Source organism: Sus scrofa, chromosome 8, assembly GCF_054392235.1.
Source record: "Sus scrofa isolate SSC_HxYL_T2T_F1_AM1 chromosome 8, Sscrofa_HxYL_maternal_Yorkshire_Landrace_v2.0, whole genome shotgun sequence".
NCBI classification, from domain to species: domain Eukaryota; kingdom Metazoa; phylum Chordata; class Mammalia; order Artiodactyla; family Suidae; genus Sus; species Sus scrofa.
This window is the reverse complement of record NC_139390.1, coordinates 131,886,733-131,904,741: the sequence shown is the minus strand read 5'-3', so window position 1 is coordinate 131,904,741 and position 18,009 is coordinate 131,886,733. Positions and strand designations below refer to the sequence as shown.

The 18,009-nt window shown below is 33.5% G+C and overlaps 1 protein-coding gene across 4 annotated transcripts in view; it reads left to right on the top strand.

Moving 5' to 3' along the window:
* Positions 1-18,009, top strand: part of SMARCAD1 (SWI/SNF-related, matrix-associated actin-dependent regulator of chromatin, subfamily a, containing DEAD/H box 1) — a 78,830-nt gene that overhangs the window by 43,902 nt on the left and 16,919 nt on the right. For 2 of the 4 annotated variants that reach the window (XM_005666984.4, XM_005666985.4), the window contains exons 9-14: positions 819-1,210; positions 6,851-7,050; positions 13,549-13,639; positions 16,072-16,171; positions 17,058-17,117; positions 17,226-17,301. In XM_005666984.4, the coding sequence (XP_005667041.1) occupies positions 819-1,210; positions 6,851-7,050; positions 13,549-13,639; positions 16,072-16,171; positions 17,058-17,117; positions 17,226-17,301 (919 nt within the window). Of the gene's footprint in view, positions 1-818; positions 1,211-6,850; positions 7,051-8,388; positions 9,195-13,548; positions 13,640-16,071; positions 16,172-17,057; positions 17,118-17,225; positions 17,302-18,009 lie in introns of those variants that run through there. The other 2 variants (XM_084973390.1, XM_084973391.1) reach the window with 1 other exon arrangement.

Sequence of the window (18,009 nt, the reverse complement as noted above, 5' to 3'; positions counted from 1 at the left end):
TGTATAACAGATGCTCTTTGTGGTACAGAGAATGATATTGTGTGGAGAAAAGAAAGCCACCAATATCACCAGTTCTGAATCTGAAAAAATGATTCAGAAGGGAAAGATTATGAATGTGAAGAAATTTGAAGAAAACTTTATTCAAATTATTTTGCTTATTTTTTAACATATGTACAAGAATGTATGATAATGTGCAAGCCTAAAAGCTCTTTAAGTAAAACATAAACCTTCTAAATAATATTATGTTACAGATTAATTGTTCGTATTTTCTTACTAGCATGTATAACGACAGTTTACCTTCAATCACAGGCATCTTAGAAATCTATGGACTTACGATAGATTAATTAGTGGTACTGTAGTGGTGCTTTTTAATAATGTATTTAAATGATTTGTAGTAATGATGAACCTAGATTAGTGGAGATGGTGATGGGAAAAATTATAACATTGGTGGTTTTAATTTAGGATGAGCTTTGTTTTGCTACACGTGTCAGTTTTGGCCTGGGGATGGGGCTGCTAAATAACATCTGAGACATCTTTATGTATATACAGCTGCCATTTATATTCTCAGGATCTTTCTTAGAAAATTAGAATTTATATTTTATACATTTAGAAAGGAAGTTGGTCCCTGTTTTTGAAACTAATTATTTCAACTCATGTAACTTCAAATTCTACTTCACTATTTCTCTTTAAAATGTATCAAGATTTAACAATTTAAAAAGGAAGATACGCAGGTTTAGATATTTTTCTGATTTGAAGTCTTATATCTTTGTATTTTGTATCTTTCTAATATAGTCATTTTTATCTTTCTTTGTACCCAGATATGCAGTATGCTTCACCCAGTGAATTTCCAAATGGAAAAGAAGTTTCTTCAAGAAGTCAGAATTACCCTAAAAATGCAGCTAAAACAAAACTGAAACAGAAATGTTCCATGAAACCACAAAATGGTTTTAACAAGAAACGTAAAAAAAATGTCTTTAATCCTAAACGAGTTATTGAAGACTCTGAGTATGATTCAGGCTCTGATGTCGGTAGTTCCCTAGATGAGGACTACAGTAGTGGTGAAGAAGTGATGGAGGATGGCTATAAAGGTAAAATTCTTCACTTCCTTCAGGATGCTTCCATTGGTGAACTTACTTTGATTCCTCAGTGTTCTCAGAAAAAGGCTCAGAAGATAACAGAACTCCGGCCCTTTAATAGTTGGGAAGCTCTGGTAAGGCTACATTCTTTTTTTTTTTCCCCTGTGCATATGTGTGTTTAATTCACAGTACCGTTTATAGTCAAGGTGTCTTCAGCCCAGAGAAGCATAGATGGGTGGCCTTAGCCTGTGTAGAGTCAAACATTACTTTCATTGTAAGCCAATAGTATTTCAAATAGTGTCATATGACCTACTTTTGAATGAATTAAGGGGTGATTTTCCTGAAAAACCCCAAGCTGATTGGCTGGGCATACTGTCACTCATTCTTTTGCATAGAAACTTGGTTCATTTCACTGCAGAAGAAGAAATTAGAGCTTACATTTAGGAAGGAGTCGTTTGCTAGCCTGTTGTGATCTGTTACTGCTGAGACACCATGCAGAAAGCAAGAATGTGGCAGAAATTTTACTACAACTACTGGAAGAGCAGTAGCAACGTCCAGGGGAGCTCCATGATTCAAAATGCCAGCCTAAGTGTGTTATGCTTCACCACAAAGGAAGCAAATGCTTATTTTATTTTATTTTTTTTAAAAAGTGACAGCTCAATCTCTAACATGTTTTTCTTGGTTAAACAACGCGGCCATTTTATGGAGTGTAGCAGGCTGCAGCGTTTTTAATTGGAAAGCTAGAAAAGTGTGGAAGCCTAGAATTCAAGCGTTAGGTGAAGGGAAGGCATGAGCATTGGTAAGTACACTTCGCATGATCATTTTATGGAATTTCATTTCCTATAAACAAGTTTTATTTAAAATACCTGTATTCTGAGTTTTCTAAATGTCACTAGTCAGCAAATCTTATTCATACAGAGAAATAGAAGAACTCTGTCTTTTAAGTTGTCCTTCAACTTTTGTGAAAATGTGGAATCTTATAGCTTGAATTATAAGCAGGCCCTGCTGTGAAAGCAATATGGATATTTTTTTATAGCTTTAGAACATGAAGTGACTTTTGATGCTTTATAAATTTTCAGGAACTTATATTCCCTAACTTAGGAAATAAAGTTGCTTTTGTGATTAATTTTATACTTGTGACAAAATCAGTATGAGTCTAAGTTTCCTTGATAAGTATCCTGAAGTGGGTGGCAGGGAGGGAAGGTCCCTGTTGAACAGTGGTTGTAAGTTGCGTTTTTTTTTTAATTAAAATATTTGAAAAATATGGAAATAACATTACTAGTATTTTGTGGCTTTTAAAAAAATAAAGACATTCGTTTTGCCTAAAGCCTTTGCTTTTCCAGAGAACATCTGTCAAAGCAGGCCCTTTCAAAACTTGTTCGGCTTTGCCTGAGTGATTTACTTGTTAAAGTATTTGCTGAAGGGCTTTCTTGTTCTTCTTTTCTTCCTTTTCTTCTTTCTTTTAATCTTGAATGGTCTCCTATGTTATTGCTCAGGCTTGTCGGGATTCTAATTTATTTAATAAGGAATGCAATTATCTGCACCAGTGTGTTTAGTCACTGTAACTACTTGCCCACATATTTTATAGTAACAGCAAATTATACCATAGTTATATGTGCCAGATGCTTTTAAAAATATTCAGCAACTTAACATGTAGAAAGCATATTTTCCCTACTAATTAATTGGCATAGTTTAAATTAGTCTTGACATGAATTTGTAAATTATGCTTTACCTACTTAAACCTCCTATAGCATCTTGCCCCCTTTCTTAAAGTTGAAATCAGAGACTGTTTTTGCTAAGCAGTCATCTAAATGTTGATTATTTTATGTAACAGTTAAAAAGCAAAGTTGCTACTTGAGTTTAGCAAATACAGGGCTTTGCTATCCTGAAGTTAGTAAATGTAAGTTTTTGGAAACAGTTAAAATTAGCAAGTCATGTATATAAGCTTTGATTTTTAATTTATTACGACCTTAAGCTTCTACTTTTAGTTACTTTAGAATTTTGAATATGACTTATTTTAAAGAGCAATTAATATCTTAAAGTCATCAAAGTAGGTCAATATTATATATATTTTGGTTTAAACTATATAATTTACCCTTTCCCTATTAATCAGAGAAACTTGTCAGTGTACCTGTGAACTACTTCAAAAAGAAACAAACACGTTTACTTTTGTTTTCATAGCTACTGTTTTTAGAAATTCCTGTGAGAATTAATTAAAATGTTAATGATGTCCCTCAGTCATGCTTTAATGAAAATGTCAAGGCATTTTTTATTAAGAACAGTGTGCAAATATCTAGGAAACTTTAACATATGTGAAGCTTAAGTCTTAAGGATTGAGGAATTTTGCAGAACTTTAAAACTCGTTTCATTACATTGCGTACTGAACCAACAGATCAAGCATACACATATATTTTAATTATGATTTTTGCTAAAACAGATGTCTCTATAACATTGGTAAGTTAAATGTAAAAATCATTAGTATTTCACTGTTTTATTATAAAATTTGAATGTGAAGATTACATTAGCAGTGCCTTTTAAAACAAAAGTTGAAAAATTTTACATTCTTATTATGACCTTTTTTGTCAGAGAGTTACACTTTTAAAAAGTTAAAATATTCGGAGATATTCTAGTCACCTTTATTTTACACGAGGAAAATTTAGTCATTTAACAGAATAAGATCTTTATGTAAGAGTATTTGTGTTTGCAACTTTTATTACCCTTTTTGAAATCAAAATCTAAATATTGTTTGTTAGGCTTTCTTCATAATTTTTCTATTCCTCTTCTTTTTCTACTTAATAGTAAAGGACATGTCTATGGTAAGAAACTACATCACTAAGTCATGTAGACTTTGGAAATATAACCAGCCAAAATGTCATTAGTTCAAAGACAGGTACTGTTAATGGGGTAAAACTGGGATTATTTATTGCCAGATTTTATGCTTTTGATGGCATCAGTTCACCAGCCCCTTACTTAATTTTTATCTAGCTTTGTGCGGAGTAGCGTAGGGGGCTATCATGTCTACGATACTCTTATTTGCCTCCGTATATTTCAGTCAGAATTGTGGTGTGTACTGACCAAAACAAGATTCATGAGTAGCTCACTCATAAATAGCTTAACCTAAAAGCTTTTCGTATATGCATTTACTTCCTTAACATTTAGATCAGCATAAATACAGTTTTCTTTGATTGTTAACTAAGCCACCCAGGTTTATTTAGCTCATGTGGATTTGTGTTGCTCCCATCTGCTAGTAACCTAGACCACAGGTTTTCTTTTCTGCTTGGTTTTCCATGTGGTTGCTGCAAAATGTCTGTCTGAATTTGTCATGCAAACATTGTAATGCCTGCTGTTTCCTGACAGGGTGGCTTCAGTAAGTCTGTGATTAAGATGTTTAGGCTTTATTTTCATATTTATAAGTTTGATAAATACTTACTTAAAAACTATAAATGCATTTGAGTACTTCCTAAGCTGTGAGGTAGTAATGATTAGATTAGGACCCTGTCCTCAAGAATATTACTTTTTAGGTGAATAATTAAATCTCCTTTAAATTTAAGGAGTTTCCCCTCCCTTTAAACAGCTTCCCCCTCCCTGAAGAACTTTAAAATTATTTGTTCTCCAAGAGTGACACATGGTGGCAAGAGATAGGTACTTCAGTTTCTGGCTGTTTTCGAACGGTATAAAGGCCTTAAAGTAATACTTGACTTTTTAATCAAGAGAGAGTAACCAGGGCCATGCTCTTTTTTTTTCGTGTAGCTGTACAGTAAGTAGCAGTTAATTGTTTCCTTCCATCTGAGAAAATAGTTTTATCCTTTTTTTGAAGAATGATTTGATTTGTCTAAAATTGAACATGTAAGAACAAAGAAAGTCAAGTTTAGCCCAGATTTTGCCAAAGATTCCCATCACTTAAGACTTCATTGAGCATCTAACTGTTTTATGTATATGTTTATATATTTCCTATTTTGTGAACAGGATCATATTTTGTATGCTTATCAATAACTTTGGATTTACTTGTAGATCCTACATTTACAGTGTAATTTGTATTTCTTAAATCTTTCTTTAGCGAAGCTTAGTAACTTACCAGGATTGTTAAATGCATTTTGTCTTCAGAAAATAGTCATGTAACAATGGAGTGTTCTTAGACCTTTCTTTAAGGGCAGACACTTATGTTCCCTGCCCTCACGTACACCTAATGAGGATATGGAATTAAGTATTGGGTTCTTTTTAATGGTTTGATTTTTTTTTTATTACTTATGTATATATTTAGATTACCAAGTTAAATAATTCTACGGGCTTGTTGTCCCTGAATGAAAATCCATATCTACCCCCTTCCGCAGTCTACTTCTGGTACTGCAGATAACGGCTTCCACTTTTCTTCTGATTCTTACCACTACCATATTTCTCGGTAATATAAACATAATGCTTTTTAAAACTATTTCAGTTGCAGGCCTTCTCTATTGACATGACATAGACACTATAACATTACAGTAGGATTAGCTGTCTTCTTATCTAACTCATCTCACATGCCCATTTCCCACTTCCCAGTCCGTAAAATAGGTGAATAATGCGATACTTTAAAAAATCATTTTTTAGGATCTCTGTTGTTAGACTATGCAAATGCCGTCCATAGCTGTGCCATGTAGTGTACTGCGTAACTTTTTTTCCTTGCTCAGCATTTTGTTTTCTCTGGTTGTTAGTTACGTTGGGTTTCCTCTTTTCTATACTCATTACTTTAGCGTCAGACTCTTCCCTAATTTTCTAAATTTCCACTCAGTTTTTAGATACTTCAGATATTTTATCAGTTTCATCTTCTTGAAGTCTCTTCTGGATTCTTATGACCTACTCTGGTTTGGACTAGTTCCATTATAGGCCAGCTGATCAGCTGTGATATGGGATCTCATTTCCCTAACATCCTGAGGAATCTTGTTTTTCTCTCTTGTGTTGGATATCTTGTTTCTGATTTCCTTTCATGCCTCTTTATTTATTTGCTTGGTTTTGTAAATTCCTGCTAGGAATTACCTACAATAATGCAGTGGAGCTAGATGATCTGGTTTTGAATCCCAATTTTGACATTTTCTAGCAGCCCACCTTAAGTGGCCTCAAGTTGGGAAGTCTAAGGATTGAAATAAAGTAAATGCCCATTCAATTGTTTGTCTCTTTTAAAATGTCGGCTGTTGTATATGTTATTAGTGAAATGTTAAGAAATCATTGTAGTTTTCTACTCATCTAGGATCTGAAAGTCCTTTTAGAGTAATCAGTAATAAATCAGAAAGACTTGTTTTGACTCAAAGAGCAATTTAGTAGGTCAGAACCTAGTTCGGAAGTAAGAGGTACTGGTTTCAGTTAAAAGAGCTTCCCACTCTGGGATTTTCTGGTTGTGTTTTCTGTGGAATTAGAATTAGAATTAAAATTAAATATCCTTGTGAAAAGTGCCCATGAAATTTATTTTTCCTCTTGATAGGAGTCATTAACAATTACTTAAGAGTTTCTCCTATGAGAGAATAGCTACCAGTGTCAGAGTAACAAACTTGGGACTGTGCATTTTGAGGAGAAAGATATATTTTATTTCAACATGATGAGTTTGAGGTGACGGTAGGACTTAATCAAAGTGAAACCTGAGAATGCAGATACAGATTCTCTTCATACTTCACTAAGGTCATCAGTTAAAGTTTAAATTAAATTTTTTTCCCTCACAAGAAGTTTCACAAAGAAAGAAATTGAGATTGGCTCTCTATTTATCAGATCTGAACCATTAAATTATTGTTCTTTTCATACTGTAGTTCACAAAGATGTCCAAAACGAATGGCTTATCAGAAGATTTGATATGGCACTGTAAAACACTGATCCAAGAAAGAGATGTCGTCATAAGGCTGATGAACAAATGCGAAGACATTTCAAATAAATTGACAAAACAAGTTACCATGCTCACTGGAAATGGGGGTGGATGGAACATAGAGCAACCCTCTATTCTAAATCAGAGGTAATGTTTATATGCACCTAGTCATTGTTTTATGTCACTTGTATAAACTTGTTGAGTTTATTTTTATATTGTGTCGTAGGGAAGTGATGTGGAAGTGATAGGAAAATTAGTGTTAAAAGGGAAACCCAAGGTATCCTATAAACATCACATAAGTGCTATATGAAATGTTTTTCATTGATCTGCACCCCCTCAATCAGGATATTTTTTACTTCATTATCACATTGTAAATTAGAGGGAGGAAATGTTACAGTCTTACAAAACTGGTGTTTTCCTTGTCAGATAATTTCATATATAGTCACAGAAACTGAGAAGGTAGTTTTAGCTCCCTCTTTACTTAATTTAGTACTTCAAAGAGTCAGCTGCTAAATTGTATCAGTGTAAAAATTTGTCTTAATTCAATGTCTTTGTAATCATAAGTGAAATGATTAAAGTATCCTGTGTATGTGATTAAATGTTTTAAATGCTTTCAAAAGCTCAACTTTTTAAATCTTTTTGAGTTAAAAACATATAATGAAAAGGACACCTTTATTAAATAGATTATATAAAGAAAAATTACAATAAGTATATTTATAAAAAGTGTATTTCCCAAACTGCTGCTTTCAAATACCTTGTCGGAATTCTTGCAAAAAATAAAGACTGAATTATTTTCACAAAAAAAATTGTCCAATAGCCAGAACATATTAAAATGGCATTTTTTAATTGTGAACATCCCTGTTTTGCATAATGTTGTGATACTGGGTGGGGGGTTGTTTTGAACTTCTTTTAAAAGTTTATTTTTAAAGTGGTCTTGGAACTCAGAACTGTTCAGAATACTTCCTTTTTTAAAAATGTGTGAAATTGTTTACTGTGGGAGTTCCCACTGTAGGGCAGCGGGTTAATCTGGCGTTGTTGCACCTGTGGTATAGGTTGCAGCTGTGGCTTGGATTTGATCCCTGGCCCAGGAACTTCCATGTGCCACAGGTGCAGGGGAAAAAAAAATCGTTTACTATGGTAATACATATAGAGGCAAAAACATGCAAACAATCGAAGTTTCTAAAATCAGAGAGACTAATTTGAATGAAATCTAGTATATCCATACTCTGCAGTGTTTTTCAAATGGGTTATTTTTGTTCAGATTATTTCTGATAGGTATTTAATAAAATTAGCAGCATTAGGGTCTCATTAAAATTAATTACCTTAGTTGGTAACTTTATATACTTTATATACTTATTTTTCTAAGTTAATGATCAAAGCATATTTGCTGATCATTGATTAATTAAAATTCAAGATATGAAAAAAAATCAGGATATGGTTACTGGCCTTTCATAGTAAGTTACAATCTTTTCTGTGCCCTTCTAGGGTGCTATGGGATGGTGTAGGGAAACGTGATGCAGTTCCCACAAAGAAGCTCTTTTCTCTGTTGCATAGAAAGAACTATGGCCATGTCAGCAAATTCATCTCCTAAAAGTGTAGTTGGAGCTGCTCCTTCTTGTTCTACAGCATTGGATATGGGGAGTTCTTCACTCTACAAGGCTTACCCAGTTGAGTCTACTTTATCATAATTTGGATTTTAAAAAATCAAGTGCTTTATTGCATCACTTAAAAAATTTCTCTCTTAAACCCACATCCACAAAGTCCTGTTACTTGTAACTAGTGTGATCAGGTAATAAAACTATCCTTTTCCATTAGACTGAGGTTTTTTTTTTTTTTTTTTTTTTTTTAATGAAATATTTAACAGATGAGAAAAATATATTGGGTTTTTTTTTTTTTTTTTAAGGTTCTTATGGGATCTAGTCCGAAGTACAGCTTCTGAAAATTTATGTAAAATAGTCTCTTTAGAGTCTATTTAAATGTACTTTTAGGGGGTGAAATTTGTTGTCTTGGTTTTTGTTTTTAGCCAAAGTAAGTCACACAAGCAATTCGTACATTTTTATTTGATATACTGGCCAAGCATAATGGCTGCTTAGTATAGAAACATTTAAAGTACTTTCCTTGCCTTGGGAAAGGATTTATTAATACAGAGGAAAATGTTAAACTATCCTGATGAATAAGCTGTTATGTTTTTGCTTAACAGAACAAATTCTTTGTTATATATAGTTTATTTTGAAGCAAAATTATATTAACTGTTTTCTTATAGAAGTTTTTAAGAATTATAAGAAGAAAAATAGCCTTTTAGAGATAAATGCATACATACTGTGTTAAAAATAAATCTTTGAAAGGGAAAAAAAATTCCCACGTGTATCTCAAAACTCTTACTTTCATAAACTTTATTTTAAAATGTCAAAACTAAAATTAGCTAAAGTTAAAATATAATACAGTGAGGGAAAAGAAAAAATAATTATTTCTCCTGTTTTATTCCTATCTTAGATATAGCTGTCACTTGGGCATTAGCAATTTATCTAAAATTTATCAGCTTTAAACTGTTTTAACTGAAAAGATTTCCCACATGTTTAGTATAAAATAATAATTGTGCACATCCTGCCTTTTTCTGGGCTAAACCTGCCATGGTTCTTCTGATCTTGCTCATCCTCAGCTTGACAGGGAGGTTCTGTATCCTGTTCCTAAACAGTTGCTGTGAACCCTTTGACAGTGATATGAATGCAAATCAGTATTGCAGGTGTGACTTAACTAATTCACAGAACTGTGATGTAAATATTTTAATAGTTTGGATGCTACTATTAGTACAAACTATTATTGTGGTACGGTTTACAGCAGTCATGTCATACTTAAAGGACATAAATTTTTAGTCAACTAGCACCCCTAATCTGTTTCATATGAACTACTTCAAAAAGATTCTCTAACCCTCTTATTTCTGCATTTTATTTTATTTGTCTTTTTGCCTTTTCTAGGGCCGCATCCATGGTATATGGAGGTTCCCAGGCTAGCAGTCTAATCGGAGCTGTAGCTGCCAGCCTATACCAGAGCCACTGCAGTTCGGGATCTGAGCCACGTCTTCGACCTACACCACAGCTCATGGCAATGCCTGATCCTTAACCCCCTGAGCAAGGCCAAGGGTTGAACTCACAACCTCATGGTTTCTAGTCAGATTCGTTAACCACTGTGCCACGACGGGAACTCCATTTCTACATTTTATTTAATTAAATTTTTTTTCTTTTTTTTCTTTTTTTTAGGGACGTACCTGTTGCATATGAAAGTTCTCAGGCTATGGGTCCAGTTGGAGCTGTAGCTGCCAGCCTACACCACAGCCACAGCAACGCAGGATCCGACCCGTGTCTGTGACCTACACCACAGCTCATGGCAATGCTGGATCTTTAACCCACTGAGCGGGGCCAAGGATGGAACCTGCGCCTTCATGGATGATAGTCAAATTCATTTCTGCAAAGCCACAATGGGAACTCCTATTTCTACATTTTAAACTTAAATTTAGCACACTGTACATTCCCCACTTTTCTATTTCAGGCCTTTCTCACCTTCCAAAATGATTTTGCTACTAGTTCTCTGACAGGAAATTTAAACCCTGTTTAATTTTTCCACTGAAAAGAAATTATAGTAACTGGAAGGATTTCTTTTTCCCCCTAACAAAATAGGTTAACTTAAAAATAGCATGCTGCCACATTTTCTTTCATGGCATCAGAAAATCTTAAAAGTTTTTTTTTTTTTTTTTCCTTATTGGGAAGTAAGAAAACCTTCAATTTAAAGATATTTATAGGAGTTCCCATTGTGGCACAGTGGAAATGCATCTGACTAGGAACCATGAAATTGTGGGTTCGATCCTTGGCCTCGCTCAGTGAGTTAAGGATCGGGTGTTGCTGTGAGCTCTGGTGTAGGTCACAGACGTGCCTCAGATCTGGCGTTGCTGTGGTTGTGTAGGCTGGCAGCTATGGCTCCAATTCATCCCCTAGCCTGGGAACCTCCACATGCCACAAGTGTGGCCCTAGAAAGCAAAAAAAAAAAAAAAAAAAAATTATAGTTCCCTATTAAAAAGAGATCACTTAGCTTTTGGATAACCCTGAGCAAGTTAATTCTTATCTGTAAACTAGAGGCTAGTGTTCATATGCAGTCAGGAAAATTTTTAGAAAACTATAGGATGTCAGAATTAATGGAAAGTATGATTGTATAGCATCTAAATATTAGAACCTGCTAGAAGAAGATAGCTGCCCTGTTTTAAAAGTTTGTCTTAACAAGTGAATTAGAAAGGTATTTGCAAAACTGCGTTTTTACTGATCCTTGTGCATTCCAAAAGAAGAATATGTTACGGGCAGTAGTATTACGATACTAAACAACAGAAAGTAACTTGTAATTTAGATAAATCTAGCAGAAGAGCACACACACACACACACATACACACAGATATTTAAAATAAATATTTCAGTGTAACAAAGGTTATTTAATGTCCTGACAGAACAGCTGCTTTTTGAACGTGGATGAAACAATTTGAATTCAGTGAAAAATTCAGTGTAGTAGATACTTCTCAGGATTTCCTCATCACTCTTTAGAATTTTATGTATAGTGAAGAATATTTTAATAGTTAGACTTATTTCTCAACATGTGTTGGTGATATAGAAATTCAGTATTTTCTTTTTAAGAATATTTCTTCTCTATTTGTGATAGTTTTACATTGGAATAGCATATTGGCTCTTGGATGCATTTACAAGTGATATAATATGCCTGCCTTATCATGTTTTGTCATTTTCATGGAAGGTGAACCTTAATGTGTAGGGGATGACTGAGGCATTAGGAAGGACTCCAAAAATACGGAGAATTCTATTTTAAAATAGGAAGTTTAACCATAGAGTGGGTGGGTCAGAAAGAGAGAATCTTTCCATGTTTGCTGTTTATTGATTAAGGGCTGAGCTCTGGATCAGACCGGGATTGAATCCTGCTTCGTGCCACTGCAGGCATGGATTTGGTTAGCTGTGACCTAGGGCATGTTACTTAGCCTCTCAGAATCTCAGAGCACTTCTCATCTATAAATGAGGGTGATGATAATATTTTCTGCTTTTTAATGGAGGTTAAATATAATAATAATGCATGTGTAGCCCATAGCAGAGTTCTAGAATTCCAATGTTAGCATTTACTCTCACCACCAGTATACTATTTTATTTGGATCTGAAAATTAATCTATGAAATATGTTCTATTTATTATTATTTTTGTCATAGCGTAGAAATAGTACTGGCCAAGAAGGCTAAGACATTTTTTAAATGAACTGTAAAGACTTCTATAATACTGCTGATTTTTCCTGCCTATACTTGTAATTTTTTTCAAATGAGAAATGTTTTACAGATTTCACATCCTATAGTTGAAAAGTAGATTCTGATTTAGGATGGATATCTTTCTCCTCCACCTCTTTGACCCCTTTTTTTAATTTCAGAATTTGACCTCTTAACCATTTTATCATACCCATAGCTATTTCCAGACCCTTTGCCCATGTGCAGATAGGGTGTATATAACAGGAAATTAAGGGGATAGAATAAAAGCTGGAGAGTGGGAAGCATGGCCTTGTCCTAGGTTTTCATGTTAATATGGGGCATATCCTGTTCTAGTGAGTATAAAAATAAGCTTTTGAATGAGATAGACTGAGTTAAAATCTTAGGCATAAGACTTTGTAGCTATGCAACTTCAGGGAGATTATTGAGCCTTAGGTTTTTTCATCTGTTAAAATTATAATAGCCACCTTTATTGAATATTAGAAGACTGAGGTGATTCTTGAAAATGATATCTTTGTATATCTGAATATAATAGATGTTCAGTAAATAAGTGCTGTTCATTTTTTAAAAGTTTTATTGGTGTATGGTTAATTTGATACTCGTTTTTAACCACTTGAACTTTCAGAAAAAAATTGTTGTTTTCTGTCTATTATGACCCTTCCATGTTATCTTCCAAGCAAGTTACTCCCAGGGATTAGTTTGTTTATGTGTTTACAGGTTAAATAAGATTTTTGACACTTACCTGCTGCTTTTGACTCACTGGAACTTTTCCATGCCTAGCAAATTTACGTGTACACATAGTTCAAACATAAACATGCACATGTATACATGCTCCGGAATTATACATACCAGTGACATTGGATGTGATTTGCATTCATTTGTAAAGTGTTTATTTATTAAATCATTCAAGCAAAGTAGCAAATTACACTTACGTTTCTGTTTTAATACTTCAAGTTCTTAGTATGCTGATATTCAAATTAGTACAGTATAATTTTTTAGTATAAATATTAGCTTAGTAATAATGTTATAGTTAATATTCTAATCATTTATGGAATTAATTTGGTAGCATTACATTATGACTGAATATGAAAATATTTTTTAATTCTTAGTGCCAGAAGTAAATCAACCAGTACAAAATAAAGTTTGAGATTTTTAAAAATGTGTTATGTTCTGGGTTCATTTTCTTAAGTAAATATAAGTAGCTTTCAACAGTATGTTCAAAGGTAAGACTAGACCTAGCTACTTTAGCTTTGGTGTGATTGTAAACCTAATAAACCTTTTCTCAGAAACCTAGTAGAAAAACTCATAGAAGTATAAATCTATAACATTTGGTAACTTTCTCTTTACCAGTTTGTCACTCAAGCCCTATCAGAAGGTTGGTTTGAATTGGCTGGCATTGGTACATAAACATGGACTTAATGGCATTTTGGCAGATGAAATGGTAAGCAGTCCTCTATTTCTAGGATTTATCATTAAAAGGCACCTTTTCTGTTATTTAAAAAATGAAAATTCCCCTTGTCCTTATTAGTTTAGTGCTCCTACCGAAGTGTCTTATAACTCCTCTCACTTCTCACTGTTTTCTATTTTTTATCTTAGATCAAACCTCCTTACTTCTCTCTCAGAAATGAAAACAGGATTTGTCTTTCTCATCATCAAATTAATAAAGATACGTGTTTTGAAAATTATATGTTGATAAAAATATAAAGAAAACAAAATCACCCATAATTGTACAGCCTTAAAATAAGTACAATTTTGGTGTGTGTTTTTCCAGATTATTTTCTTCTGCAAGTGTGTGTATGCATATGTTATACTAAATGAGATTTTACTGTATGTGGTTTTCTTTTGGTACCTTTGAAATCCACCATAGATATTTGTCCTTGTCGGTACTTATACATTCATTTATCATTACCATCATTTCAGCCTTTTTACATTTATTAGATGTCTCTGAGTTTCTCTTCTTTTCCAAATCACATTTTACTTGAAGCTAAGCTTAGAAAGTTCATTACAGCCCAAAGTCCAGGTATTGTCATGTAGAAATGTGACCATTAATCTAACCTTTTCCTTCCTTCCTCCAGCTATACTTTTTAAAAAGTGTTTATTAAAAATGAATTTTCTTCAGTGGAGAAAATTTATTTATACATATACATATTACGTATTATTGAATGCATATGTATTCATTGTGTATTAGATCTCCAAAATAAAAATCAACAAAGATAATCATCTTTGTTCGCTAGTTGGCTTCTAGTAAAATAATCTTTAGTATTTTAAGATAATTCCCACCCATTGGTCATGCTGTCGTTAAAACAAAGATGCTCTTTATCTTATGGAAAAGTGAATAATGTATATATAGGATTTCAAAATAGTTAGAAGTTAGAGTTCCTTGGTGATGCAGCGGGTTAAGGATCCCATTGTCACTGCCATGACTCACCTTGCTGCTGTGGTGCAGTCTGATGCCTGGCCCAGGAACTCCTGCACCTCATGGGTGCAACCGGAAAAAAAGGTTAGAAAATACGTATCAAATATAGAACAGTACCATTGTGGAAACTGAACTTGGGAATCAAATCGGGGTTTTGGGTCCCAACTGTGCCTTTCATGGGCTGTCTTATCCTTGCCAAATGACCCAGTCTCATCAGAATCAATATTAATAAAACAAGTAATTCCTGTACGTTAAGATTATATTTGGTATCAAATGAGGTATATTGTGTGAAACTGTGTTTATAACCTGTAAAGTACAATATTTATGATAAGTAAGTTAGTGTCTGTTAGGGCTGCTGTAACACAATACTAAAGACAAAATAACTTGAAGAGAAATGTATTTCTCACACCTGGGGAGGCTGGAAGTCTAAAATCAAGGTGTTGGCAGGTTTGAGCTCTCCTGAGGCTGCTCTTTGGCTTGCAGATGCTGCCTTGAGTGTCCTCACATGGCTTTTTCTCTATGCGTAAACATCCTTAGTGTCTCTTTCTCTTCTTTTAACACAGTGATTGGGTCCTCACCCTTATGACCCTATGTAACTTTACTAATCTCCTTAAAGGCTCTATCTCCAAATAAGACTTAACATTATTAGAGGTTAGGGATTCAACATGTAAATTTGAGGCAGGGGGTAAAATCAAGGTTTCTGATTCATTTCGTGTTTAGTAAAGTTACTAAGGTTCATCTATATTCTTGCATGTATCAGTAGTTTGGGTTTCATTTATTGGTGAGTGGTAGTTCATAGTATAAATACTCTACACTACAATTTGTTTATCCATTCTTCCATTGATGGCAATTTTTATTATTTCCAGTATGCGGCACTATAATAAAACTACATCAATATTCTTACCCAAGTCTTTTAGTGGACATATGCTCTCATGTCTCTTGAATATATTTTTAGGCGTAAAATTGCTGGGTAATAGAGGTATATACTCAACTCCAATTAGTCATTGAAACACCATCTCCATCCATCGTGAATTAAGTATTTTCTTTATATTAACAGTTACCAGAATTATGTCCTTTACATGCAAGTGGAAGTCTTCCATATTAATGTGTATCACATATTAAATAGCAGTTTAGATACATTCCACTCATTAAATTGTACTGAGGGTTCCCTGGTGGCCTAAGTGTTAAGGATCTGGCATTGTCACTGCTGTGGCTCAAGTTCGATCCCTGGCCTGGGAACTTCTGCATGCCACAGGTGTGGCGGGAAAAAAAAATTTTTTTTAATTAAGTTGTAATATCATCTGTATTATGTGTTATTGAGAACTAAGAATGTAGTAGAAATTCTCTGTTGCATTATAGGGAATCATAAGTAATACCAGAGATATTATTTTTCCCAATATTTAGGTTTTTTGTTTGTTTTAAATTTGATGTATTGTCTCTTAAATTTTTAATTTTAGGGCCTAGGAAAAACTATTCAAGCCATTGCCTTCCTGGCCTACCTCTATCAGGAGGGTAATAAAGGTCCTCATTTGATCGTTGTTCCGGCATCAACTATAGGTTTGTAATACTGTCGACAACTGTACTTGACTGGTAGTGGTTTATATAAGGAGAAAAACTGTGTGTGTGTGATCTCTTAGTTTTTGGAGGTGAATATTAATTTCTGTGATTCCTTACCCTTTCCTTTGCCTTTGTTTATATGTATACATATGTGTTTGATTGTATTGGAAGTCTTTTGAAAGAAAATAACTTCAAGATAAATCAGTTATTCAGCTTTAAATTAATATAGATCGAGTGCCATTTGAGAAATCATTTGTTTTCATAATACTTTTAGATTATTTTAATTAGTAACTAATTTAAGAGAAACTACTGCTTTTAAATTTAAAATTAGGAGTTCCCATTGTGGCTCAGTGGATTAAGAAACCGATGTAGTCTCCTGAGGATTCGGGTTTGATCCCTGACCTCGCTCTGTGGATTAGGGATCCGGCGTTGCCACAGGCTGCAGCATTAACTCAAAGATATGGCTTTGATCTGGTATTGGTGTGGCTGTGGTGTAGGCTGGCAGCTGCAGATCCAATTTGATCTCTAGCCTGGGAACTTCCATATGCCTTGGGTGCAGCCATAAAAAGGAAAAAAATTATAATTAAACATTTGGTGTGTATGCACATAACCAAAAAAAAAAAGCTACTACTCTTTAAATTACAGATTAATAATCACTGGTAAATATAGTGGTTGGCCCTCTGCTTTTCATTTTGATGCCATCTAAAAATCATTTTAATCACCAGGAGTAAAATTGTGAAGTATGTGATTTTTAAAAATCATCTTGCATTATTTTATAAAAGAATAATTTCTGGGTAGAACTTGTTAAATTTTAGTATTCATTTCACTACACACACATACCCTGTTGCAGCTAGCTGATGTAAGTAATACCTCTTTTGTTTCGTAGATAACTGGTTAAGGGAAGTTAATTTATGGTGCCCCACTTTAAAGGTGCTCTGTTACTATGGTAAGAATATGTCATTATGCTTTGAACTTTGGAAATTTCTTTAAAATCTTAATACACAGTAAAGTACAATAAATACAATCAATATTTGTATCATTTTTAAAATTCTAGGTTCTCAAGAAGAACGTAAACAGATTAGATATAATATTCATAGTAAATACGAAGAATACAATGTAATTGTGACCACGTAAGTATTGCAAAGAAAAAAATTTATGCAGCCACCTAATTTTTCTTATTAAGTGTTTAAAAAATAATAGTAGTAAAATGAAGGAAAGTTAATGGTAAGAACTGTGCAGCAAAAATCATGGAATGAGTTGTAATGAAGATTCAGGCATTTCTCAATTTGTTGCATAATACTCTAATTGCAGTTTTTTGCTAGTTAACAGGAGGTCGTGATTAAAAGAATTAATTCAAAATTCATCTTTTCTTAATGAAATGGACTCCATTTTCATATATACTTTAGCTGATGTTAACTACTTGGATTCACTTTACTAGTTTAACAAAATAGTATAATGTTCTTAATAGAAATGTTGCAGCTTCCTGTCCTTTTTTCTGCTATTTCTTAAAATATAGCAGTTCATAAAGCAAAATATGTAACACTTGCAGATTACTTATAAATTATTTCCAAATTGGCCTCTTTTAGATGTTAGAAGTTGTACGTATAAATTGTCCTTTAACTACATGTTGCAGCTTTTGCAGCATGGTTACATGTACATCCTAATTATTGCCTATAGTATACCAAGTGTTTATTTGAGCACCAGCTGTGTCTAGTGGTATCTGTTAGGTGCTGGCTATTAGAAATATATAAATAAAAATAATTTCATAAAACATTGTCTCACTTGAATCCATGCTCTTAAAGATAAAAACTTAAGAGATAGTTTTTTTCTTTTGGTGA